Below are 24152 nucleotides of genomic sequence, written 5' to 3' on the forward strand. Positions count from 1 at the left end.
CATTCCCAGGACCTGTTGGCACCTAAGATTAACCAGATCTGGATGTACAACAGTGCTAGTGTTTTAACCTCTGGGTTCTATTTTCCCTCTCTCTAACTCCCGCACAGTACAACTGTCAATACACATGAAAGGAGGGAACCAGGTTTAGCCAGGAAGGTGCTACCTCAGCAAGTGCATTTATTCTCATCTGTTGAGTTTTTCTACAGATGTCATTTGATTTATAAAGCAAAAATTTTAAGTAATTTCTCCCCATTTTTGGGAGAAAAAAAAGTTTTAGGAAAACTTTTTAGGGTTTTGTTGTTAATTTTATGTTTGGGTGTTCTACCTACATTTATGTACACTGTGTGTGTGCCTGCAGGAAGCAGAAAAAAAAAAAAAACGATCCTGTCTCTGACTGGAGTTTCAGATGGTTGTAAGCTTCAATGTGGGCACTGGAAACTGAATCAGGAGAAGTCATGCTCTCTCTTAACTGCTAAGCCACCTCTCCAGATTGTTTTTAGTTTTAAAAGCCCTGTGAGCAACAAGCTTTTAAACATTTGCAACAGGAACAAGGGTCCAGAGTCTGGGCCTAGGTTTACTGGAGGTGCTAGGCAGCCTGGGCATCATCAGGCTGCTTTGCTCCCCTGGCTCCTCCATCACTCTGGCCCTCCCTCCTGTGTACATCACCATCACCTCAGGAGTCCAGCAGAGTTAGTACTAGACATGACTAGAAAGCTGCAGTCTTCAGCATTGATTCTGAGTGAGACACTATGTAGTTTCATTCCCTGTCCACTTGTGCCCGTTATTAAATGGGCTCGGGCTGAGATGTTTCAAAGGTTCTAAGCTGCAGTAGACAGCACAATGTTTCGCGGAAGGTTGAGGATCATAGGAATCTTCAGTGGCCAAGGCTCCTATGACACACAGCTCTCAGGGCCTCTGACAGAGGACTTGCCAAAGTGGAGGTGGAGAGCCAATGGAGCTGAGGAGGCTAAAACCCAACCTTAAGGCGTTCTCTGACAAAGTGCAGTGTACTCAACAGGAAACTGCTCAACACTGAAAAAAACATGTTTAAAAAAAAGGGGCCAAATTAAGAGACCATATAGTGCTTGTGTCCATTGACATGAAATGTCCAGATGGGGTGCATTGGCCACACCAGGGCCTGGGGACCAGTGTATAAAAGCTTACTGGGAGAAGTGAATATGGTGGTTGCTCAGTACTAAAAGTTCCTAAACTCAGTGATTTGGACACAACTCAGTGAGTTCATGATTTGTATGATATGCATCACTAGTGAACTACCCCAGCTCAAAGCTGTTTTAGGGGTCTTGTTTCCACTTTTTAAGCACTAGTTTAGTAACTTTATAGACAGTCTCATGTAGACCTGGCTAGTCTGAACTTGCCTCAAACTAGAGATTTACCTGCCTCTGCCTCTTCCCAAATCTGGGATTAAAGATGAGTACCACTCACAACCTGTTGTTAAATATTTTTGAAGGTTCACAACTGGCAGGATAAAATTCTCTTTATATGTTGATAGAGTGAAACATGGTACCACTTTACAGGAAAGACATTTTATAGTCAAGGGATGTAGTTTGGTGTTGGAACACTTCCCCAGCCATGCACGAAATCTTCCATTTAACTCCTGCACTGAAAAACAACTTAGTAACAGTACAATATTTAGATATTTCGGACAGCCAGGTGGTCCACGCCTATAATCTGAGCACTGGAAAGGCTCAGGCAGGAGGACCAGAGGTTCAAGTCTAGTCTGGACCACAGAGCAAGATTATAACTCAAAATGCTTTTTGTAACCTTATGCAGGGGTACAGAGAGCCTCAGTAACAGGATGCTGCCTAGCTGTAAGGTCCTGAGTTTGATCTTAAGAACCAAAAAAAAAAAAAAAAAAAATCTTTATAGTATTAAGTAACCTGGAATTTTATTGTTTATTCATTTTAAAGAAAAGGTATAAGGTAAATTTGGGAGGAAAGCTCATCAAATCGTCCATTTAAATTATACTTTTAGCAACAAAAATGTAGGAAGGTTTTTACATTAAAAAAAAAAAAGAAAAAGCATATCTGTCCTTTGGTCCTTTCAATTTTCTCCTGTTCCCCAAGAACAGGAAAAGTGTGGCTCCTAAGCTTGACATCTTGAAGAGAGTAGTTGTCTTATGTTCTAGTCCCAACTCCCAGGAAATGGAAATTTCTGGGGTCCAGCAGTGTGTTGGATGATGACGGCAGGGTAGTATACAGTCTAATGTTTGCTGCGCAGATTCCTTCTCTGTTTCCATCACCACCAGCAGCTTCTTGTGGGAGATTAAACATAGGAAAAAGAGTCCCACCTCCTTCTAGATTGTGAAGTCTAGAAAGTCTAAGTCTGGTGACATCCTCCAGGTAACAGAATGGACTTCAGAGGCGCTCACATCCACTGCACTGAGTCATCCTAGGGGGCAACGAGTCTCATGGCAACTGTGGATGAACAGGTCACTCAGGGTCTCTGTTTCACACACCATCATCCTTTCTACTCTTCCTACTTGACAAAACTATTGCCTCCCATGCTTTTTCTCCCAGAGGAGAGTGGCTGGGGTAAGCTTTTCCAAAAGGTGGGTACCTCCAACTTATAGTCAAATTTGTCAGACCTGTAAGTTCCTATCCTTGACATTCTATAAACCTAGACTAATAGCATGCAATACCAATACTCTTACAGCAGAGGCCTGTCCCCTCTAGCAACAGGAGACAAACTCAGGAAGCCAGGCAGTCACATGCTCATCTACCATAGTCCCAATCAAGAGGTTCACTCTGGCTGCCCCCCCTTCCTGGCTCATTGAAGGTGTCGGCTGGCAGAGCTCTTTACCTGCATCTTAGTCTCTCTAAAGTCAAAACAAACCCTTGACATAACAATAATATGGAAAATGCCTAATAGTTCACTAAAAACATTTATTTTAAAGCTATGGTTAGCCTTATAATCTTAATGAAGCAATCATAGTTCTTGTGACTTTGGAAATACAAATGCTACCAAGACCTAGCCTCTCACAGGTCGGGAATGAAGTTGGTGTAGTGCTTGCATAGCACATGTGAAATCCTGGGTTCAATTAAAAAAAAAGGATCAATCTTTAGACTATTTTCTGGGTTGCTTATATGATAACCAAAAGTCAGGTACACTATAGAAAGAAACTGGCCCCAGACCCTTAGCTACAGTACCTAGGCTTTGACTACCTCCACAATATCTTATGCAGCCCCTTATCCCTCTCCCAACAAAAGAAAAAAGTTATAGAGTCAAATAATCACAATTAGAACTTAGTCACTAATAAAAGAAGACTGGGGCCAGCCAGACCAGCAACTATTACGTACATTTTCTATTGCTCTATAAATTCCCAAGGCGGGGAAAACCTACTAAACACCAAAATTCTTCTGCTAAGTTGGCAAACTAAGGATGAGTCTGTAGTCTGGGGCACAATTATGCTACCTCACAACACTGGATGAAAGAAGAGTTGGGCCATATAGGAATAAGTCATTCCACATGTACTAAGCTCAACCTCATTGGCTGTATCCCAAGCCTGGAGTCAGCATGCTGCCAACATACCAGCACTTGTTTCCAGGCATACACAACAGCATTCTAGAAATATTAACCAAATGCACCCTTGACAAAAGAACAGAGACTGACATCCAAGTAAAATGAACCAGCAAAGTAGGAAGGGAGGTAGGCCTTTTAGACCACAACTAGCAGCTTGGCTTCCAAAGAGAAAAACTTTAGGATGGAACAAAACCTCCCCAGGCTTACACAGGCTTCCCAGCCAGGTACTCAGAGGAGGATGCACTATATGCAGGTAGAGATTCTCAAGAACCTTCCTGTAATCCTGATACATTCTGAACTCCAAAAGCCTCGAAGTGACTGCGGCAGAATCTTTTTTTATGCCCTACTCCTACCCTTCTTCTCCTTATTAGAAGTGGAAAACCAAGCTAAAAGCTGGAGCAGGAAAAAAGTCCTCCTGGAGGACTAGGAGTTCCTAGTCTCTTGCGGGAGAGGCTTTGGGAGTCAATGTGTGTCTGGCCATACAAGTTCCCTGAGCTAGTCACTATGATGTGGCCTAGGGAGAAAGCCACTGTCACAAGATGTCATCCTATGAGACTTTAACAGGAAAAACAGGGAAGTTTGTGTTTAACTGCTGGGGCTGTCTACAAGGTAGGGTTGAGAACAGCTCAAGAGTAGGACTAACCTAGCACAAATGAGACCCTGGGTTCTATTCCTGGTACCAAAACAAAATGGAAAGCTGGATAACCAGCTCATGAAAAAGGGAAATGTTTCAACTTTTCACACCCCAGTCCTTTCCTCCCAGTCTCTGCCCACATTCACATGCTGAACTGAGAGACTGGAAGCTACATGATCCTTCCAGAGCTAACGCCCAGCACAGTGACAGTCACACACAGGCCACAGCACTCTCAGGCCTCTCCAGATCCCTTGTCCTGGGAGATGAACAGGACAGGACGCTTGTCCTTTCAACCTCAACACTACCACCTTCGCCTCTACTCGCAGCAGCAGCTCCCAGTGGAATTCAGTTCCACAGAAGATCAACCAAACCCTAGTGAGTTACAGGTAGAACTAAGAATGCACCTAGCTAGGCCCATAAGGAAATTAAAAAAGTTAGTTTGTGGGAACATTAATACCCATTAACAGCTCCAAGGAGTTCTGTTGTGTTCTCAGGCAGGCCTCCTCAGTAGCTTAATTTCTGGGAATCACTCTGTAAGGCAGGAGAAGCACCTAAACTGAGCTGAGCAGCTTGCTAGTGTTTAGAAAAATGTATTTCCTTGAAAAAAAAATACAGAAATCTTTGAGTGAATTAAGACACTGTAAGAGCCAGATACTGATGGGACTAAGGAAAACAAATCCAAAACTGTCCAAGAAGATTCAAGATGCAACCAGCCCAACAAAAGGTTCATCTCAGACTTTGGCTAACAGTGTCTTTTAGAGCTGTGAGGGAAAGAGGCCAGGAGTAGCCCGCATGAGAATCATGACGGCAAAGCAACTCTATGTGACTTTTACCTGTAAACAATGAGCAACAGCAGCTACACACCTATGCTCAATACCAGGCCAGCAGCAACTAAATGACAGCTACCATCAAGCCCTGCTCTTCTGATGTACAACTTGCAACCATCCAAAGTTACATTCACCTAAGAACTTTCAAATCCGTGTTTTCATTAGTAGAGCAGAGCTCAGGACAGGAGACAAGGGCTTTATCTGCCACTTAGTTCACCACTTCACCATGGAAATGTCAGGGGTTGGGGAAACTGAGTGTTGCAACTGGTTTACATCTCCTGTTCTATTTTTCCCTCTTACCACTCAGCTGTAAATTCCTTAAGCTCTCTAGATGTCCTGCTCCTGGTAGATACACAGCAGGGAAGATTATTTCTTAAATACTGTTTTCCTTGGTCAGCTTATTTTGCTTGAATGCAGCCAGAACATTACTAACAAGGGAGAAACAACTGCAGTTCCTTAACTCCAAAGAGCTCTTCAAAAAATAAAATAAAATGGGAAACTGCTCTGAACAAGTCAGCAGAACAGAAGAGCCATGCTCAGAGGGCTTGGAGAGTAGTTCCTCGCACATTAGTTACTCAGTCACAGTATCCAGTTAAACCACTTTCCCAACCCAACCCGCCCTGGCTGCAAACCCTTGCCACCCCCCTTCAGCTCTGCCTTTTTGTGCATTGCTGGCCCCAGGTACGGGGACAAAACAAGTCCTTCTGGAAGCTTCCAATAGCTCAATACTTCACTCCTGGAATAAACTCCTTGGCATCTGGATTCAGGTTACTTTTGCTCTGAAATGAGAATCAAGAGAAAATATAACTCAAAGAAAGCTGTACTTTTATTACTTTTTTTCATGATTAAAAAAATTCAGCACACTAAATAATGAGTTTCACTATAACACTTTATACATGTGCATTCCACTGACTTTGTTGATACCTGCCTCTTATCCCTTCCCATACTGATGGTTATCTTTCTGCTTTCACGTCCTATTACACTTTAAAACTTATTTTCAGGCTAGGGATAAAGTTTATTGATAGAGTACTTGCCTAGCATGTACAAGGTTCAAATCTCTGGCTCCGCAGAGAGATGAAAGTACAGGGAAAGAAAGAGAAGAGGGTCAGGGACTGGGAGAAAAATAACAAATCATTAAAACTTGTTCTTGCACTTCTAATACATGCTAAGCAAGTATTCCACAACTGAGCCACACAATACCCTTCTTGGTAAGCCTCAGAGAAGAAGGAAGAGTTTTAACAGCCCATGCTATCACTGAATTGTTCTCAGAGGCTCCTGCCTCCTGTTTCCACTCCATTTCAAGATATTCCCCTAAATGTATGAATGACATTCATTCCAAAATAGCACTTCAAGCCACTGAACAGATTAACACGGTGAAAAACAATATTCCATGAAGCCAGTTTAGATACTAGAACCTCTATTTTTCTCATTTTTCTGTGCCCCTTGGTGTTCTTGTGAGTCTTGGTTCATTGCAAGCCTCAGCTACTCACAAGCCATGTGGGAACCACAGTGCTGGCAGAATTCCAGCCACATCAAAATAGAAGACAAGGAACTCACTTCTCTGACTTAACTGAAGTACAAACTGGCCTTTCAGTAATGTTTTCCTCCTAATAGCAATAGTTTTCCTGGCAGAGCCATAGTACATTAGGTACAGATAGTGAAAGAGAAAGACAATTATCAAGTGGTCTACTGAAGCCCAACTCAGACTTCTAATCTTATCCCAGAGCAGAGCATCAGGGTAAATGGAGGCTGATGACTACAGTTTCACAGAGCCTGAAGCCATTTAAGGGGTGAAGACATGTCAGCTGATAGGCTCCAGAGATGTGATGTAGGGTATAGGGCCACACAGGCATCTATGACTCCAAACACCATATTCCTTTCAGGATGTTACATGTAGAACTACTGAAGGCTCTTACCAAAATGTCCTCAGATTCATGACTGTCGCTGACTGATAGTCCATTTAACTGCTGCTGTAAGTGTCCCACAGCCTGAGGCAAGTCTCGTGCTGGAATGAACCAGTCCTGGTCCTCTTCATCCAGCATCTCCTGGAAGCAGCGGTCCAAGAAGTCTTGCTCCTGCAGCTCTTCCTCCACCTACCAACAAAGGGGTAAGACTAAGAAGAAATATTCCAGAGGATTATCCCTCTGGGGTCCCCAGTACTTCTCTCTTCAGAGGCCCTCACTCAGAACCATGGGCAGGAAAGCTAATGAGAAATGTTCCCAATTGGTTCATGTTTATAAATACCTGGTCCCTAGTTGGTGATGCTGTTCAGGGACATCACAGAACCTTTATGAGATAGAGTCCTAAGGAAGCAAGTATGTCAATGGGGGCAGGCTTTGAGATTTATGAATGTACTCCATTTTATTTTATTTTATTTTTCTCTGCTTCCAATTTGCAGATAACATGTGTTCAGCCAGCTTCTTGTTTCTACTGACAAAGCTTGTCCGTTGTTCAATCCAGCCATGACGGACTGACTATATCTCCCTAGAACTGTGAGTTGAAATAAACCCTTTCCTCCACGAAGCTGCTTTTGGTCATGGAATCTTACCACAGCAACAGAGAAGTAACTGATCTGATAACCATAAAAAAAAACAAAAAAACAAAAATAGGATTTTAGTTATTCAAAATGGCAGAAACTGCAGGTCTTCATAAATCTTTATGGAAGTATGTAACTGGCCTGAGATTAGGATATGAAAAACTAAATCAAAATTAGTATTAGCTCCTGATCCACTTTTCTAGTAATAAGAACCAAGGCAGAAAAATACTTGTAGAACCTGAGAGAGACACAGAAAACACTTTCTGGTATACTACACATCACAATACAGTGTCTCTTAAAACAAGAACAAAATATTTAAACTACTCCATACTTCTTCAACACTGTCACCAACTAATGTAAAAAGATCTAGGATTTTCTAGTCCTTTGCAGACAATGTTTACTTGGCAGATTTCAGTGAATTCATTGGCCATTCCACACTTGCCAAATCTCTTTCTCACCTCCTGCTGGGTAACAGGTTCACAGCTCTTTACCTCCATAAGATAAATCAAACAACAACAACAAAAATCATTCAACTGTGCCTCATATGTTCAGAAAAAGTTACTAATAGCAAGTTTTTGACTGTTTCTGTTGTTTTTAGACAGTTTCACATATCCCAGGCTGGCCTTGAACTCTCCATGTAGCTGAGGCTGGTCTTGAACTTCTGGTCCTCCTACCTGTTCCTCCCAAGTGCTGGAATCACAGTCATGTTCTATTATCCAGCTTAAGAGAGTGTCTTAAATTTGTAATTGCCTAAACATTTTAAAATCTCATAAATTATACAGTTATGAAGCTCTTAAGTAACTATAAAGTATTTCTAAGCCATTAAGATTTTATAGTTTTGTGTTTGAAATGTTTGGCATTTATTTTCTCTGTCCAGTCTCTACTTCTCTCTCTGTGACAGGGCTGAACTAACTCAGTATGTATACAGCTCAGGCTAGTTGTGAACTCACATTAAACCCCTGCCTCAGTCTACCAAGTCTTAGGATCACAGGTATAAGCCACTATACTCCTGCTCTCCATTCTCTTACATACTTCCTTGTTCAAGAATTTTACTCTAGCTGCTTCTTTTAGGACTTTGCATGTGATCTATTTCTCTTATTATAGCAGTATTCTTTGTGTAAGAGTTGGGAAATTAGCACTAAGAACATATTTAAAAAAAAAAAAAGAAAAAAGAAAAAAAACAAACAAAAGATCCCAAGTTTCAACTCTGAGGCATGAATGAGTATTGTGCCTGTTCTGACTTTAGCTATTAGATACCCATGGGGAAATGATAGGAACTTACAGAAAAAGAAAAACAAAAAACAAAACAAACCTCCAGTTAGAGAATATGTATGTAAAAGATCCCTAACACCCAACTAAGTGGTTTCATCTTTCCACATTCCATGTTATGCCTCACCAGTGGCAACACATCCTACAAGTTACATAAAATTGGTGTTTGTCCCCAGCTTAGCACAACCAAGTCTCTTTTCTCTTTAGTATTGAAATTATCTGTGTATGAATATAAATCATTCACAAATATAACTAATGTGTTTCTTCTTACAAGAAGAAGTTTCCTGAGTTATCCTTCCTTTAAAAAATATTTTATTATTTTTAGTGGGGGTGGGGGTGAGTGCACATGTGTGCAGATGAATGAAGAGGCCAGAAGAAAGGCACTGAGTCTACTAGAGCTGGAGTTACAGATGGCTGTGGGCTACCATGTAGGTGCTGGAAACCAAACTCCTGCCCTCTGCAAGAACAGCAGGCACTCAAAACTGTAGAATTGACTCTTCAGCCCCTTGAGTTATACTTCCTGTTGTTGTTACCTGTCTGGATCGAGGTGTCAGGTATCTGTGGATAGGCTCAAACTGGATAGGTAGCAGAGGCTGCCCTTGAACTGTTCTTGTTGGCACTAAGTCCCCAGTGCTGGGATTACAAGTATGTACCACCAAGTGCCACTACTTTCTGAAACCTCAAACAAGAAACAAACAATATTTCCTTATTTAGGTCTTAGTCTCCCCCCCCCCCAATATGACATCTCAATCTGATTCTAAAAGCCTCATACTTGTTCAACTATTTATTTGAATAGAGCTTTGAACTCCTGATCCCCTTGCTTCTTCTTAGAAATGCTGGGATTATAGGCATACACCACCATGACCATCTTTCAGTGAACATTTTCACTCAAAAGAGATCAAAAAGGGAGCTGGGGAAATGGCTCAGCAGGTAAAATGCTTTGGCACAAACCTGAGTTTGGATTCCCAGCATTCACGTAAAAAGCTAGGTGTGGTGGTATGTACCTGTAATTCCAGTGTCCTGAGGCAGAGACAGAACTCTAAGGACTCACAAGTCAGCCAGTCTAGCCAATCACCAGCTTCAGATTCACTGAGAGACTCTGTTTCAAAAACTAAAGTGGAGACTGCTAGAGGAAGACACACAGCATTGGCATCTAACCTCCACATGCACAGGTGCACGTGAATGTGCATCTTCCAACCCACCAATGACAATCAATACTAGGATTAGGGATTATAGCCTTAAAATTTTTTATTATGCTTATTTATTTATTGTTGGAGGGAGGTGCAATGTGCTACTGCACACATGTGAAGGTCAGAGGACAACTTATGGGAGTTTGTTTTCTTCTTCTACCATGTGGGTCCTAGAGATTTAACTCAGGCTGTAAGTCAAGGTAGCAATTGCTTTTATCAACAGAGCCATTTCACAGGCAAGATGTTTTTCATACCATTCAGAAATTGTGGCTTGCCTGGAAACTTTGATATAGACCTTTTGTCTTATCAATTTTTTAACTGCATCTTAAATCTTGATTTTTTTTGTCTTATCAATTTTAGTATGACTTTCCAGGATGAGATACACAAACAGCAACAAGGGCGTGTCAGCAAGTGTAGTAGTAGCCCCTACTTGACAACAGTAGCAGCAATGTCAGTGGAGGTAAGAGGGCAGGGAACAACTCCACACAAGCAGCAGAGGCAATGAAGGACGGTGGGGAGAAAATACAGAGACCCACACAGGGTGGAAGGGAAGAGGGAAGGAGAGACTACAGGTCCTTGAGGACTTAGGAGGATTTAGGAGCAATAATCCTGGCTAGCTGATTGTTGCTGCTTAAGAGCAGAGGATGGCACTAAGTCCTGAGGGTCAGACCCTTGACTTAGAACCCAGAGCTATAGATTCTAACTTGAGCTATATGCCTCTGGCTGCTAAGATCTGGAACCCTTGGTTCTCTGAGTGTGTTAGGCCTTTATCAACATTAGAAGAACCACCCTGTTCCTACAAGTACAGTAAAAGATTGCAGTAGTTCAGAGATAGTGACTGCTTTCTACCTTTGCTTACCTGTCTATTGAAATCCTCTTCATTTTCCATCCACATGTATTCTGCAAATGGGTTTTCCTTTTCCTCGTGTCCATTTAACCCTTGGTCCTCTTTGCATTTCACACTGGGTGATGTACCTGCTACACTGGATCCATTCATTATGGGGATTCTAAACAGATAAAAGAAGGCAAAAAGTGAAGATAAGGACAAGAAAATTTGAATCTAAAAATCCAGATCTTTCCAGAAGCTTCTTAAGTTGTAGGCCAATGATTTGAAATGAAAATGAATACTATTGTTAATTTGTAAATGTTATGACATCAATCACATAGTTACCAATTATACAGATACATACTTCTTTAATAACTGAGTAGTGGGGCACAATGGTGTGGTGGTCTGGAAGAAAATGTTTTCCAAAAGGAGTGGCACTATTAGGAGGTATGGTCTTGCTGGAAGATGTGTGTTATTGTGGATGTGGGCTTTGAGGTCTCATACATGCTCAAGCTACTTCCTGTTGGCTCCAAGTCAGGGTGCCTGAACTCGAAGCTCTAGCTCCAGCACTGTGTCTGTCTGCATGACTCCATGCCCCACCATGATGATAATGGACTACACTTCTGAAAATGTAAGCTACCCAACTAAACGTTTTATTTTATAAGAGTTACCACAGTCATGGTGTCTGAGAAGTCCCATTCCTCTCTCCCCAAACTCTGCCCACTCAGAGACTCTCCAAACAAAGGAAAGGTACCAAGAAGTCCAGTTTCACATTCTTGGTGGTTACTGCAGCTTCCTCCCCTAAAGTTGCCAGTTACCTAAAGTGGTCACTTTTGACCATATCTGGGCACAAACCCAGCTTGTGGCTGACACGTCATCACCCCTCGTCTACAACCTATATAATTTCCCTGCTTTAGTTCGGGTGTACGGCTGCTGCAGCCTCCATCTCTGGAGAATCCACCAGGGAGTTGCATCTGTGGAGACACCTATTGGGCGGGGGTGGGAGGGTTGGCAGCACCAGAAAACATATTAATCAGTAAGGGTGGAAGACAGTCCTTTATTCATCTCTTCTTTCTACAATGTTGGGGACAGAACCCAGGTCCTTGCACAGACAGGCAAGCATTCTTCCACAGAGCTGCACTCCAGCCCTGGACAGTCTTTTGTAATGCAGAGGTGCTTTAGGCCTCAGAAACCAGTCATCATCTGCCCTTTTCTCCTAGAAGGTCATAGAAACTAACACTTCTCTTCCCCTAGGCAAGAACAGAACACAAAGATATATTCTGAGTTTTGCCTCTCTTTCTGTCTCAGGCTGGCCATAAACAAATACTCTGATCTTGTAGATTGATCATAAAACCCCATTTCAGTAGAGGTCCTGCCCATAGCTGGGAGGACAAACTTGCACAGAGGCCAAGAAGAATCTGGATAGACAGGCCCTGCTGGGTTTCCCTAAACAGCCTAGCATTAGACCACACCCTTTCTGTCTGGTCACACTGCTAGAGGGTCATCCTGTTTCAATCATGCTTTTATAATGAAGTCTTTATAACAAACCCAAAGAGGATTGGTTCGGAGCATTCTGCACAGCTGAACACATGGAAGCTTGCAGAAAAGTGAATAGGGAGCCCGGCGGTGGTGCACGCCTTTAATCACAGCACTCGGGAGGCAGAGGCACTGTGAGTTTGAGGTCAGTCTGGTCTACAAGAGCTAATTCCAGGACAGGCACCAAAGCTACAGAGAAACCCTGTCTCGAGAAACCGGAAGAAAAAAAGTAATTAAGAAATCATTCATGAGCTGGGAGCAGGTGACCCCAGCTCCACAGGGATGGGAATTCCTGGGCCCAGGATAGTTCCAAGCCTCATCCTACCTATCTTCATTTGGCTATCTAGTCCTTTATTGTTGTCTTTAGTTTTGCAATCGGTGTCTCATTATGCATCTCTGGTTGGTCTGAAACTGGCTAGGTAGACCAGGCTGATCTCTAACTCATTGGATTGTTAGACTCCGCCTCCCCAGTTCTAGGAATACAGGCATTTAACACCAAACATTGTGGTATTTGTCTTCTACAAAATATCTTTTAGGGGGCTGGAGAGATGGCTCAGAGGTTAAGAGTACTGACTGCTCTTCCAGAGGTTCTGAGTTCAATTTCCAGCAACCACATGGTGGCTCACAACCATCTGTAATGAGATCTGGTGCCTTCTTCTAGCCTGCAGGCATGGAGGCTGAAAACTGTGTACATAATAAATAAATAAATCTTTAAAAAAATCGTTTAGACTAAACTAGTCAACATCAGTATTTTCCTGGGTTGTGAGCAGACCAGTAAACTAAACCTAAGGATAAGGGATTACAAACCCCAACCGACAGTCAGTTGGTCATAGAAATTTCAACTGGTGTCTGAAGCGAGGAAGCTGTGTGTTGGGACTGAGCTCTCAATCTGTGGGATCTGACATTACTTCTAGGTAGACAGTTCCAGAGTTAAACAGCCCAGCTGGTTTCTGCTGCAGAGCAGACTACTTTCTAGGGGGAGACACGCACACACATTTTGAGATCATAAACGTCATCTGTAATGTAAACACACAGTAGTAGAACTAAACATAAATACTTCAAGAAAAGAAAAACACAGAAACAATTCTTGCAGTTCTCAGTGCTCACAGTACTGATCTACACTTTACAATCAACCTGCAGCTTCCAATAAGTGCAAAGTTATTTTTTTCAAACAGCAGCAATCTATATAAATGTATAACACAACCATATAACTGTAGAGTGCTTAAAATCAAAGTACTATCACCGTTATATTCTGATTAACTAGACATAATCTAACCAACAATATTTAATTTTTTTCCGGAGCTGGAGACTGAACCCAGGGTCAGTGTATGGTGGATATATCCTACCACAGAGCTATCACTCCAGCCCTCAACTGCAATTTAAGAAGTTTCACACAGCGAAATGGCCAGAGAGGGCACCTAAATGAGGAGTTAAGCCACTTTTCTGTGTTATAAGTTAGTATAAGAATCACACTATTGGGAAAGTGTGAACTGGTACCTTAATGTGTCCCTAACTTTGTTTAGTAGCTGGATAGGAACAGAAGATTCTGCTGGAGATGGCAGCTCCTTGGAAGGCACATAGATGTTTCAATATGGGGAAGATATGTGGTGATGTGGGGCCACTACCCCTAATATCACTGACTTCTAACTCAGTTTTATGCAACATTCTATTCACAGCTCTTCCCCAGTTTACCACCCAAACACTTCAACACTGACCTGCTTCTGGTCATTCCACTGACCAGAATGCAAAACATTTGCATTGTTTAACACAACCCTTTTCCACACACCAAGGCAAATTCTTGTGAAAGTCTAATGTAGTGGAGAAGAACAAAATATGTCCAGAGTTGTCAGAGATTAAAAAAAAAGTTCAGTTTCATAACGAGGATTAAGAATCACAATATCGCTGGGTGGTAGTGGTGCATGCCTTTAATCTTAGTACTTGGGATGAAGAGGCAGGCAGATCTCTGTGAGTTTGAGGCCAGCCTGGTCTACAAGAGCTAGTTTTCAGGACAAGCTCCAAAGCTACAGAGAAATCCTATCTCGAAACCGCCCCCCCCCCCAAAAAATCAGAAATCAGAATATCTGTGTCAGTCATGCCATAGAGATACCTGTGTGACAGAGAAGTGAGCCACTTCTGTGTGAGGTTGGAAGAACATCTTTCCACAATCAAACTTTGCTAAGCACAGACCCAGCTAACAGCCTTCCTGCAACTTCACAACAGACTCTCAGGCAGAGGCACGGGGCTAGGCTGCTCCCAGATTCCTCACCCACACAGTAAATATCTGCTGCTTTGATTCCTAAGTAGCTATGCAGTAACAAGAAAGTGTGAAGCAGGACAGCTTGAGGAGTGCTTCAAGATTAGACCCTACTTAAGATAGATTTCAGGTCTTGTCTGAGTCTGTACTGGACTATGAAAATCCAGGAACGATAAAGTTATTCTTCCTCTGCATCTGAAATATGCACAAGAAATATGCTAGTTTTTGATGTAGTCACAATATATTTGACCAACATCTTAGAAAAGGCTCACAGTTTCAACCACTCACAATTGACTCCACTGTTTTAGTCCTGCACCACAGTAGAAACATCAATGCAGAAGGGATGGTTGAAGAAAGCTGCTTACCTCATGGCATCCAAGAAACAGAGAGAAGCAAGTTGGGGACTATAGGGATTAACACCAAAAAGCTTTGGAGGCATACTTCTAATGACTGACTTCCTCTAAGACCCAACTGCCCAATGATCAATAAACTCAACAATAGATCAATTCACAGATGAAGTTAGTATCCTGGTGATCTAATTACCTCAATAGTGACACCAGCTGGAGTCCAACCAAGCCTTTTGGAAGACACTTTACATTCAAACCATCTACATGAAACATACTGACAATGGCAACTGCCATTACAGACAAAACTGGGAAAGTACAGTAAATGCAGGGTGTGCAACCCTGTCTACAGGAGGCAGGGGCATGAAGGTTGCACAAGACCTGAATGACCACAGTCAAGAGTTTAAAATAGGGGTCTCAGTTCCCAGCCACAATGTGTTTCATGACTGTTAATGTATCTAGGGCAGTTTAAAAATATATGCTTTGTCAATTGAATAACCTGAACTTGTATAACTAACTCCCAGATCAATATAGTTACACCCAAACCTGCTGTTCTCTGAACCAAATTTATTGTATGCATATACACATATACACAAGCATATATCTATAATAGACTATAGAATCAAACCCAGGGCTTTTTACGTGCCAGGCAAATGCTCTACTAACTGAGCAATGTCCCTGGCTTTCAGGAGCTATAGCCTGAATCATGTCCATGGTCACAATTTCTCTGTGAAGAATATTTAGGACTTTTGAAAGGGTTACTATTAACAAAGTATACTAAAGAGTAATGAAAGTGATTTATACTTTCTAACATAGTCCTGGACTTAATACCTGGCACCACATTAAACAAAACTAAGTGCAGTATTATACATCTGAAAATTCAATAGATAGAATTAGGAATTCAAGATAATCTTCGGCTACATGGGAAATTTGAGGCCAGCCTGGGTTGCATGTGAGCCTATGTTAAAATGTATGCATGTGCACATGCCAACACTTGCACACATGTTATTCTAGTTTCTAGTTTCATTACTCCAATCAGGCTGGCTAATTGGATTTTATTTTGAGTTGGCATAGTGGTGCATGATTTTAATCCCAGCACAGGACCAGGGAAGGGAGGCAGAGAAGGCAGACCCCTGCAAGTTCAAGTCCAGCCTGTTCTACATAGCAAATTTCAGGCCAGTCAGAGATATACAGTGAGTCAGACTGTCTATCTGTCTGACTCTCTCTCTCATTCCAAACACACACACACACACACACACACACACACACACACACACCGTATTTAAAAAAAAAAGACAGGGCTTCTCTGTGTAGCCCTGGCTATCCTGGAACTCTATAGACCAGGCTGGTCTCAAACTTACAGAGATTTGCCTGCCTCTGCCTCCTGAATGCAGGAATTAAAGGTGTGGGCCACACTACACGGCTCCAAATAGACCCTTTTAAATTACATTTTAGCAACTCAGGTTTTTAGCTAAATTCATTTGCTCATTAAAATCTAAGTCTATTTAGAATACTCATTGTTTTGGCAATGTACACAGTTCCTTCCCTAGTGGTACTTACAGTCTCTCAAAAGGGAAATGAGTAAATAATTAAAAATAATTATGAGTCAAGTATGGTGGCATATGCCTGTAATTCCAGCACCCAGGAAGCTGAGGGAAGAAGGTCATGATTTCCAAGCCAGCCTGTAGCAAAATTCTGTCTTAAAAAAGAATTATTGTAGTTTGTGTCATAAATGGAGAAGTAAAAAGGACTAATTGAACAGGTGGGGGTTATTCAATTTAGGAGTGGGCAATTTTATCCAAACCTAAGGATCTAAGCTACCAATGAGGAGGAGCAGGGAAAAGCATGTTCAGAGATTCATCCAGGAGAATACTTTTGGAAACTCAAAGAAGATAGCTGAGCACACAGAAGGAAGATGAGAAGAAAAAGATGATATGGAAAGGCAAACATGCCCAGTTTTTAAAAGGATCTGAGACCGTAAGAAATATCTAGGGCTTTAGATTACAATCAAAAGAAGTCATTATAAGGAATTCTCAGTCACAAAGTAAAATGGCTTAAATTCTGTTTGCTGTGTGGAAACTAGATTAGAGCTGAGAGTACAGGATGAGCCCCGAAAGACTGCTAACACTCTAACTCTGGTGCAGTTTGGGTTACAATGGTGGCAGCAAAAGGAGAAATAGCAGATCTCAAACTATCTGACGGTTTTCTGAGTTGAACTGGGTGTGGAAAGTCAGGATGAAAGAATTGCCAAGGACCCAAGTGGATAGGAGTCATTCACTGGCTATAGAACTCTGAAAAAAAAGCAAACCTTTTTTGGTGGTGAAGGGGAGAGGAAGGTTCAGCTAAGAAATGTGATGAACTCTACTGTGGACATGTTGAATCTGCAGTGCCTCCAAATCACTCGAGTGTTGATGTTATGTAGCCTGGCTATATGTAGCAAGAATAGAAGTCTGGCTAAACATAGACAGGTGGAGTAGTCATTTATATAAACGGTAATTAAACACACTATTGTAAGAGAAAGAGCAAAGAAGATGGAAAAAAGAACTCAGCCCTGAAGAGTGCTAGTATCTGAGGCAGAAGAAGACAACATTAAAATGAAATTGAAAAACAGCTGAGAGCTAAGACCAGATAATAACTGTGCACTAGAGTAAGTGAAAAGCCCCCTAAAAGGTAAGTCCACATCCTAATCTGGAAGCAGTAAATACTTTCTTATTTTGAAAAAGAGACTTTGTAGATGTAACTAAATGAAGGCCGCTGAGACAAAGAGATCATTTAGAATTATCCAAGTGAATTCTAATAAGTGTTCCTGTAGAAGAAACACAAGGAGGGGTGATTGTAGACAGACAGGAGGAAGGAGGTAATGTGACCAGGGAGGCAGAGACCAGAGTGATATCCTCTTCAAAGAGGGCTGATACCCAGCAGAAGCTAGAAGATGCAAGAATAGAACCTTCCCTGGAACCACTGAGGGATTGTAGGGCTCAGCTATATTGGTTTCAGATTTCAGGTCTCCAGAACTATGAGAATCAGTTTTAAGCTATCAGTTTATAGTAATTTTGTTACAGCAACTATAAGACACACTAATGCATCCCCAGACAAGTGCCTATGGATACTGAAGACTGCTGAAAGGTTGAACAAGAAGTGGCTGAGGAATCTTTAGAAGGCAAGAGATTGGAGGATGCTTAATAACTGAATGAGAGCAGTCTCCATGAAGAGAAAGAAGGGGCAAGGCAAAAAGGTAGTGAACAACCTGCAGGTGACATTGAGAGATAGCTGCCAAAGGAAGTAGCAGGACTTTGTGGAATCTAGAGGGTCAAGAGGTTGACAGAAACTTTTATCTTCACACTGATATGGTCAGTACATGTTAAGTGACAGTAAGAGGCTCTAGTAAAGAAAGAAGAAATAAGGGACCTTCTAGGTCCTGGGAAAGCAGGAGGATATGTTGCTGCTATATCGTCATCATTGAAGCTGCAGGGCGATTGGTAAAGAAAAGTCCCCAGACTATCTTGATACAAAATATACAGCTTTAATAAACAGAAGTAAGACTTACAACAGCTTACAACAGAATCCAACCAATTCGCCCGGACACAGGAGCCAGGCGAAAAAAGAGAGCTAGCGGAGCGCATTTGCTAGGTTTATAGGCAGGCTTTTGCCTGAGGGCGGCACGCCCCGAAAACAGAATATGATTGGCTGAACTCCCCTATCACATCATCATCATTATTATTATTACTGTGGTTCTGACTGGGCAGAAACTCACCATATAGATCAGGCTGGCCTCTACGCTAGGATTAAAGGTGCATAGCACCATGCTTGGCCCAACTGTTACTTTTGAATAGCTGAGATACTCCCATGATCTAAAGTCCAAACAGGTGGAATTCATACTAGTAATAAGTGGTGGCAGGGTGAGCAATGAATCAGAACAAAAGGAAGAGAGAGAAAGAGCATGTAGAGGGAGACCATCTACTGCCAAGTCACATAAGACACTCCAACTTGTGGCAGTAGTGCTGCGACACAGCTGCCAAAGTATCCTATCAAACTCCAGCTCCCTGGTTACCCTTTTTGCTTCTCCTAATTATTTGCAGGGTCATACCCATACACATCCTTGCATGGACACACACACATTATTTTGAGACAGGGTCTTACTATGAAGCCCAAGCTGGCCTTGAACTTGAAATTCACCTGCTTCATCTTCTCAGGTGATAGAATCAGCCACATACTATTTAGGGTTCAATCTGTAGTACCAAAAGAAAACAACAGATTTATAACCTTGTTTGAAGCAAGCCAATGTTACAAAATGAGACACTGTCTCAAATAAACAGTAACACACAACTTCATAAGCCTTTTATGTAGAACTTGTTTTATGTGTCATATTTTCTTCATACTATGTGTTTTTCCTCTCATATTCAATAAAGCCGTCCTTCATTAAGTATAAATTTGATGGAGTCTCTGGAAAAATAAGAACAGGAGTAGTGGCTTGTTTTCTGTAGGATGGGGAGGGGTATCAGAAGAATATATATTCAGAGATGGAACAACTAAGTCCCAGACACCCTCTTAATTAGAATGATTTTATCTTCCATATTTCCATTTTTATGAGAGGTGGTTTGGTTTAGATTTTAGTAGAAAACTATGGAATTATCCTGTTAGCCCTTCCTATTCTGACTGCAAGACATAAATACTCCAATACTCTCCACTTAGTGCAAAACAGCACTTACAAACACACTCTTAAAAAGACAGAAAACTCAATTGTCCTACTTATAATTACAAGTTGACAAAGTCAGGGCTGTGGCACTGGCCGGTAATCCTAGTTATTAAGGAAGCTGAGGCAGGAGAATTGGAAAGTCAAGGCCTGAAGGGACTATAGTGATATCAAGATCTTACTGAATAACATAGTGAGGTATTATCTCAAAATTAAAAAAATACATAAAAAAAGGGATGTCCCAGTGAGTCCCAAGATGAAGGAGTGGTTCCAGGCGGCGTGCAGTGCTGTGGTGGGCCGGGTCTGCCAGCTGTAGCAAAGACCGAAGATTTGTTTCGTAAAGAATTAGTGCTTGGAACCAGGGACCTGGGCCGGAGCAGGCTTGGGACAACCAAACTCCACAGGAACCAAACTGAGCCAGAGACCAGGGCCAGAGTGGGCCTGAGGCAATGAATTCCACAGGAGTAGGATAGGACTAAGCCAGCTACCTAGACCAGAACAGGCCTGAAGCAGTGAACTGGACAAGAGCAGACCTGAGACAAAGAACGTCACAGGAGCAAGTACAGGGGAACAACTGCTGAACAAGTGGGTCAGAGCCAGAGATCACTGTGGTCAGGATGTGAATGGGGACCTTCGAGGGAATAGACCTGAGCCAGGACCCCTGCAGGTCTGAGAATGAGTCTGGCACCTAGAAGATTAATCATCAGAATCACAGACAGCCCCAACCAAACCAATTAGAGAAAAAGAAGAGTGGACAAAATAAGAACACACACAACACCACAAAGAGTAACACAACACCAGTAAAATCTAGAGACCCTACAACAGCAAGACTTGAACAGCCAAATATAGACGAAGCAGAAGAAAATGATCTAAAAATAACTTCAAGAGAATGTTTGAAACTCTTAAAAAGGAAATAAGAAATTCCCTCAAAGAAATGGAAGAAAAAACAAACAAAAAATAGGAAGACATCAGTAAATTCCTTAAATAAAACCAAGAAAAAGCAATCAAACATATGAAAGAAACTATTCAAGACTTGAAAACTGAAATAGGGACAATAAAGAAAACACAACTGAGGGAATTATAGAAACAAAAATCATGAGAAAACAATCAGGAACCACAAATGCAAACATAAACAGCAGAATACAAGAGAAAGAAGAGAGAATATCAAGAGCTAAAGATACAATAGAGGAAATAGACTCATAAGTCAAAGAAAACATTAAATCTAACAAAAGCTTAACCCAAAATATCCAGGAAATATGGAACACCATGAAAAGATCAAACCTAAGAATAATAGTTATAGAAAAAGGACAAGTTCAACTCAAAAGCACAGAAAATATATTTAACAAAATCATAGAAGAAAACTTTCCCAACCTAAAGAAAAATATGCCTATGAAGATACATGAAGCTTACAGAACACCAAATAGACTGGATCCAAAAAAAAAAAAATCCCCTTGCCACATAATAATCAAAACACTAAACATACAGAATAAAGAAAGAATATTAAGAGCTGCAAAGGAAAAAGGCCAAGTAACATATAAAGGCACACCAATCAGAATTACACCTGACTTCTCATTGAAGACAATGAAAGCCAGAAGGCCATGGTCAAGTGTTATACAGACATTAAGAGACCATGGATGCCAGCCCAGACTACTATATCCAGCAAAACTCTCAATCACCATAGAAGGAAAAAAACAAGATATTCCATGCCAAAACCAGATTTAACCAATTCCTAGCCAAAAACCCAGGTCTACACAAAGTACTAGAAGGAAAACTCCAACCAAAGGAAGTTGGCTACATCAACAAAAACACAGACAATTGATGATCTCACAGCAGCAAATCCCAAAGGAAAAAACACACAAATTAAAATCACCAACAACGAAACTTAATTAACAGGAGATAGCAATCACTGGTCATCAATATACCTTAATATACATGGACTCAACTCACCTATAAAAAGACACGGGCTAACAGATGGAATACAAAAACAGAATCCATCCTTCTGCTGCATACAAGAAACAGACCTCAACTCCAAAGAGTACTCGCTTTCAGAGTAAAGGATTGGGAAAAAAATTTCCAATCAAATGGACCTAAGAAACAAGCTTGTGTAGCTATCCCAATATCTAACAAAATAGACTTCAAACTAAAATCAATCAAAAGAGACAAAGAAGGAGATTCGTATTAGTCACAGGAAAAAAATCTATCAAGAGGAAATCTCAATATCGAACATCTGGGGCTGGAGAGATGGCTCAGTGGTTAAGAGCACTGCCTGCTCTTCCAAAGGTCCTGAGTTCAATTCCCGGCAACCACATGGTGGCTCACAACCATCTGTAATGAGGTCTGGTGTCCCCTTTTGGCCTGCAGACATTCACACAGAATATTGTATACATAATAAATAAATAAATATTTTAAAAAAATACCGAACATCTATGCCCCAAATACAAGGGCACCCTCATATGTAAAACAAAACAAAACAAAACATTTCTAAAGCTTAAATTACACGTTAAACCCCACACACTAATAGTGGGAGACTTCAACACTCCACTCTCATCACTGGATAGATCAGTCAGATAAAAAATTAACAGAGAAATAAGGGAACTAACAGATGTTATGACCCAAATGGACTTAACAGACATCTATAGAACATTCTATCCAATCATAAAAGACTGTACCTTCTTCTCAGAACCTCATGGAACCTTCTCAAAAACTGACCACATACTTGGTAACAAAACAAACCTCAACAGATACAAAAAAAAAAATTGGAATGAACTCATGTATCTTATCAGATCATCATGGCTTAAAACTAGAATTCAAACACATGGAAATTAAACAATGTTCACCTGAATCATCAATGGGTCAAGGAAGAAATAAAGACTTCCTAAAATTCAATAAAAATGACCATACAACATACCCAAATTTATGGAACACAATGAAAGCAGTGTTAAGAAGAAAGTTCACAGCAATAAATGCCTACATAAAGAAGCTGGGACAATCCAATACTAATGAGTTAACAGAACATTTGAAAACTTTAGAGGCAACTCACCCAAGAAAACTAGACAGCAGAAAATAAATTGACAGCTAAAATCAACAAAATAGAAACAAAGAAAAGAATACAAAGAATCAATGAGACAAAAAGTTGGTTCTTTGAGAAAATCAACAAAAGACAAACCTTTATCCAAACTAACCAAAAGGCAGAGAGAGAATATCCAAATTAACAAAATCAGAAATTAAAAGGGAGAAATAACAACAGACATGGAGGAAATTCAGAGAATCATCAAGTCATATTTCCAAAACCTGTACTCCACAAAACTGGAAACCTTAAAGGAAATTTCTGGATAAATATCACATACCAAAATTAAATCAAGACCAGATAAGCAAATTAAACAGACCTATAACTGCTAAAGAAATAGAAACAGTCATCAAAAGTCTCCCAACCAAAAAAAGCCCAGAATCAGATGATTTCAGCTCAGAATTCTACAAGATTTCAAAGAAGAACTAATAACAATACTCCTCAAATTGTTCCACACAATAGAAACAGAAGGAATATTGCCAAACTCTTTCTATGAGACTACAATTACCCTGATACCTAAACCACAGAAAGACATTACTAAGAAAGAGAATTACAGACCAATCTCACTCATGAATACTGATGAAAAAATACTAAATAAAATACTGGCAAATCGAATCCAAGAACACATCAGAACCATCATTCACCATGATCAAGTTTGTTTCATTGAGAGATGCAGGGATGATTCAACATATGAAAATCTGTCAATGTAATCTACCATATAAACAAACTGAAAAATAAAACCACATCTTGTTAGATGCTGAAAAAGCTTTCGACAAAATACAACATCCCTTCATGATAAAGGTCTGGGAAAGAGCAGGGATACAAGGAACATACCTAAACATAATAAAGACAATATAAAGCAAGGCAACAGCCAACATCAAACTAAATGGAGAGAAACTCCCAGCAATCCCACTGAAATTAGGAACAAGACAAGGCTGTCTACCCTCTCCACGTCTAATCAATATAGTTCTTGAGATCCTAGCTAGAGCAATAAGATAACAAAAGGAGATCAAGGGGATACAGATTGGAAAAGAAGTCAAACTCTCACTATCTGCTGATGATGTGATAGTTTACATAAGTGACCCCAAAAATTCTACCAAGGAACTTCTACAACTCATAAACACTGTCAGTAATGTAGCAGGATACAAGATTAACTCAAAAAAAAAATTAGTAGCCCTCCTATACATGGATGATAAATGGGCTGAGAAAGAAATCAGAGAAACATCACCCTTCACAATAGCCACAAATAGCATAATAATATCTCACAGTAACTCTATCCAAACAAGTGGAGAAGACTTGTATGATAAATACTTTATATCTTTGAAGAAAGAAATCGAAGAAGACACTAGAAAGTGAAAGATCTCCCATGATCTTGGGCAGTAGAATTAACATAGTAAAAATGGCAGTCTTACCAAAAGCAACCTACAGTTTCAACA

At 40.8% G+C, this 24152-nt stretch overlaps 1 protein-coding gene across 9 annotated transcripts in view; it reads right to left on the reverse strand.

Annotated features, from left to right (window-relative positions):
- Positions 1-1892: 1892 nt before the first annotated feature.
- Paip2b (poly(A) binding protein interacting protein 2B) overlaps positions 1893-24152 on the reverse strand; it is a 35082-nt gene continuing 12822 nt past the window's right edge. For 8 of the 9 annotated variants that reach the window (XM_085690533.1, XM_085690536.2, XM_085690538.2 and 5 more), the window contains 2 exons: positions 10856-11003; positions 6840-7094 (listed from right to left, as the gene is read on the reverse strand). In XM_085690533.1, coding sequence (XP_085546659.1) covers positions 6855-7094; positions 10856-11003 — 388 coding nt within the window. In that variant the 3' untranslated portion in view covers positions 6840-6854. Of the gene's footprint in view, positions 5781-6839; positions 7095-10855; positions 11004-24152 lie in introns of those variants that run through there. The other variant, XM_048416664.3, reaches the window with a different exon arrangement.

This window comes from Myodes glareolus, chromosome 6, assembly GCF_982192425.1.
Source record: "Myodes glareolus chromosome 6, mMyoGla1.1, whole genome shotgun sequence".
Taxonomy (NCBI): domain Eukaryota; kingdom Metazoa; phylum Chordata; class Mammalia; order Rodentia; family Cricetidae; genus Myodes; species Myodes glareolus.